At 39.3% G+C, this 3821-nt stretch overlaps 1 protein-coding gene across 1 annotated transcript in view; it reads right to left on the minus strand.

The window, feature by feature from the left end:
- Positions 1–1421: 1421 nt before the first annotated feature.
- The window catches only part of WRNIP1 (Werner helicase interacting protein 1), a 21035-nt gene continuing 18635 nt past the window's right edge, over positions 1422–3821 (minus strand). The window contains exons 6-7 of the mRNA XM_014542311.1: positions 3192–3271; positions 1422–2190 (exon numbers count right to left, since the gene is read on the minus strand). Of these exons, the coding sequence (XP_014397797.1) occupies positions 1915–2190; positions 3192–3271 (356 nt within the window). The 3' untranslated portion in view covers positions 1422–1914. The remainder of the gene's footprint in view (positions 2191–3191; positions 3272–3821) is intronic.

Below are 3821 nucleotides of genomic sequence, written 5' to 3' on the forward strand. Positions count from 1 at the left end.
TAATGAGGCCTGTCTAGGCTACTCTAACTAAAACTGCAACCACACTACCTCCTGACCCTTCCTATCGCCATCCTGATTATTTTCTCCTTAGCACTTAATATTAACTGACATATTAAAATACTATTTTTTATCCTGTTGTTTCATGAGCATAGGATTTGTCTCTTTTGTTCACTGATACATTCCCAACAAGAGTGATCAGTATAAGGCAGGCACTTAATATTATTGAATGAACTATCCACCTGGCTGGTATGGCTCAGTGGTTGAGCATGAACTAGAAGCCACGGTTGGATTCCCGGTCAGGGCACATGCCCGAGTTTCAGGTTTGATCCCCAGTATGGGGTATGCAGGAGGCAGCCAATCAATATTCTCTCTCATCATTGATGTTTCTATCCCTCTTCTCCTCTCCCTTCCTCTCTGAAATCAATAAAAACATTTAAAAATAAAAAAGAAAAAGAAACTATCCTAGAAGTAAAGACATGAATTTCTGGATTGAAAGGGCCACTAAATGACCAGTAAAATTACTCCAAACATGAGGAACAGAAAGAGGATTCTATAAGCTTGCAGAGGTCATAAAACAGAATGTCATCTAACTTCTCAACAGCAATGTGGGGAAGAGACAATTGACAAATAATTTCTGACCTAGAATTTATTCTCAAATTATCAGATGAGTCTGAAGATTTTGACACTCAAAGTCTAAAAATATTTTGCCTCCCATGCCCTAAAGCTGCTATAAGGATGTGCATCACTTAAGCAGAAAGGAAAGCACAGGGTTCTGCAATCAGATGTGGTACAGGTCGAACCAAAGGACATTTCCAGGATGACAGCTAAGGGACAAGTGGGTACTAAAGCATGACCAGTCCAGACTGAAGAGGGAGGTTCACACACAGGGCCTGGGGAATGCCATTGTACAGCCCTCCAGCCTGGTAAAGGAGAAGGCAGAAGTCCCAGGACATAGCTGTGCAACATTCCAGACAGACAGAAGTGGCATGCCCAGGAGGGATCACACCCAGGGCGGAAACAGAACCTATGGGTTACTGATGGAGCCATCTCTGTGGAAATGTGTGCAAAATAGCTATTACGGAGTTTGAGAAGAATTAGCAGTAGATACAAAGAAAACTAAGTTCTCTCTCTGTGTCAGACATTTAACTTTAGGAAACACAAAAGTGAAATTCCTATATTATTTAGAAACACAGAGCTGCAAGAAGAAACTGGAGGAAGCAGGGAGAAATGGAACAAACAACTGGATTTTTATAAGCCATTTAAAATTATATGTATTCCTTTAAGAAATTAAAATTTTCAAAAAAATACAAAGCTTTTCAATTTCACCTATGATAATTTTTCTTTTACAGTATTTACCCACAATGTGACGGTAACAAGATGTTGGAACCTAGGTATCCAAGGCGAGAAAAACAGGAGCCAACTGAAGACTACTTTGAAATAGTTTTATTGGCTCATAAGACCTTTGCATATAAAAAAAATACCCCAGAACACTATGCAGTATTAAATCACAATTACATTTTTTTACCAATTAAAACTACCCAGAATATACATTTTTTTAAAGGGAAAAAAATCCTACAGAACTGAATTCTGAAATGACATTATGATTTAAATACTATGACAAAATAGATAATTCCTTATAACATTAATTCATTGCACAAAGCTGCCAGACACTTCCATACGCATAACCATTGCAGAGTGCAAATGAACACGATTCAACATTACACACTTAGCTGAAGTAGCTGTGCCTCCACTTAAGAAATTCTCAAATTTCTGGCACAAAAAGTTGGGCTGTTTTAACTTTTACCAGGAAACCAACTTCACAATCCATTTACTCTCTTTCTGGCCATTCCTATTAAAAAAAAGAAGAAAAAAGAAAAGAAAGTAACATCCTTCTGCTGTCATAGCCTCAAAGAGTCAGCATCGCCTCTGTTTGAAGAAATCCACTCCTCTCAATTCTTCAGGCAGGTATTCCTGGTCCACAGGCTCGCTGTACATGGGGTTGTATTTGTAGCCCTTGCCATAGCCCAGGTCCTTCATGAGCCGGGTCGGCGCATTCCTCAGGTGCAGTGGGACGGGGGGCAGAGGCCCCTGGTGGTTCCGCAGGCAGGCTTTGACGTTGTTGTAGGCGCTGTACACCTCAATAGACTTTGGGGCTCTGGCAAAATAGACTACACACTGGGCCAGAAGCACCTAGATGAAAAGGAAACATTTTGTTATGAAGGTACCAGGAAGTTTATTTTGCAGAATACTCTATGATGCCTTTAGTTAATTCTGAGAAGATTCCCACCACACTTTTATCACTCCTCTTTCTGCCTCCAGTCTGGACAACCACCTATGACAGAAAGAAGAAATGCCTACATGAGGAGAGAGGCTGAACCAGACCTGTGGTTTTCTTTTTTTAAACTGAAGAACTTTTTATTAAATGAAATTTTTCTTAAAACCCCAATACATAAAACACAACTAAGAAGCTGGTGTGTTTGTGGGTAAACTTGCACAGACTTCCTGTTCAGCTTCAACACTTCTGCCCCCAGGAAATTCTGAGCACTTCCTCTGAACTTCAGGCGACTGGAAATAGTTTGAAACCATGACCTGTCAACACCCAAGATTCTCATATTTTCTCTCTCTCTCTCGTCTAAGCTTATAAAATGGGAGTTAAATAAGAAGCTTCTTCAGTGTGACCACACATTAACTAATGGTGAAGGCAGAAGATAAAGGGTGTCCCCCCAAAATGTATACCACTTTGAATGATTATAAAGTCAGCATTTATTAACATACAGTTCATTTACAACATTTAAAAGAATCTATAGAAATGAAGATGCCTGTTTTCAAACTGATGACTGCTGTGGTCCAGGCCCTGATGATAACATTAAGAATAATTTCGTTCAGTATTTGTGTACCCTCAATTTGTTGACTGTTGCCGGTTTTATACTGTAAACTTAGTATTTTATGTATCTCCATTAAAAAAAAAAGTCTAGTGGCACTTTAGGATAACTTTTCTTTGTTCAAAGATTAGTCTGACTTCACCCATTATTTCAAAGCAGTTAAACCTACAAAGGAGTGAAAATTAAGTGAGTTATCAAGTGTAAAAGTGTGTATACCATTTTTGGGATACCCTATATATGTAAATCCACAAGGAGACACAGTACAAGAGAAAAAAGCTGATCTGCACAGAGCTGAGCTGAAAATGTTACCTCACATTCGGGCATGCCTATGAAGTGACAGCCCTGGTAGGCAGCTACTGCTTGTGGTAATGCGGATGGGTCTGCCAGACCTGCACACAGAGAGAAAGGGAGATGTAAGTCACAATGCACTCCCACCCTGATCTGTCTATGTGCTGCCGAGACCTGAGACTGTCACTGCTTGCAGGCTACTGACCAAAAAATCCCACTTAGAATGGACAGTTTTCTCTGATCTCATTAGCTTATTCAAGACAAAGTTACTGTATGGTTACTGTGTGGTGTCAAAAATTGTTTCCTCAGGGATAAAATCTCCATTCTATCTAGTAGGAAAAATAATAAACATAAGGAGTGGAGACCATGAAGACAGTCACAAGGATGGATACATTAAAAATAAAACATTTACACCCTACCTGGTTTGGCTCAGTGAATAGAGCAGTGATGGCGAACCTATGACACGCGTGTCAGAGGTGACACGCGAACTCATTTTTTTGGTTGATTTTTCTTTGTTAAATGGCATTTAAATATATAAAATAAATATCAAAAATATAAGTCTTTGTTTTACTATGGTTGCAAATATCAAAAAATTTCTATATGTGACACGGCACCAGAGTTAAGTTAGGGTTTTCCAAAATGCTGACACGC

Source organism: Myotis brandtii, unplaced genomic scaffold, assembly GCF_000412655.1.
Source record: "Myotis brandtii unplaced genomic scaffold, ASM41265v1 scaffold298, whole genome shotgun sequence".
NCBI lineage: Eukaryota > Metazoa > Chordata > Mammalia > Chiroptera > Vespertilionidae > Myotis > Myotis brandtii.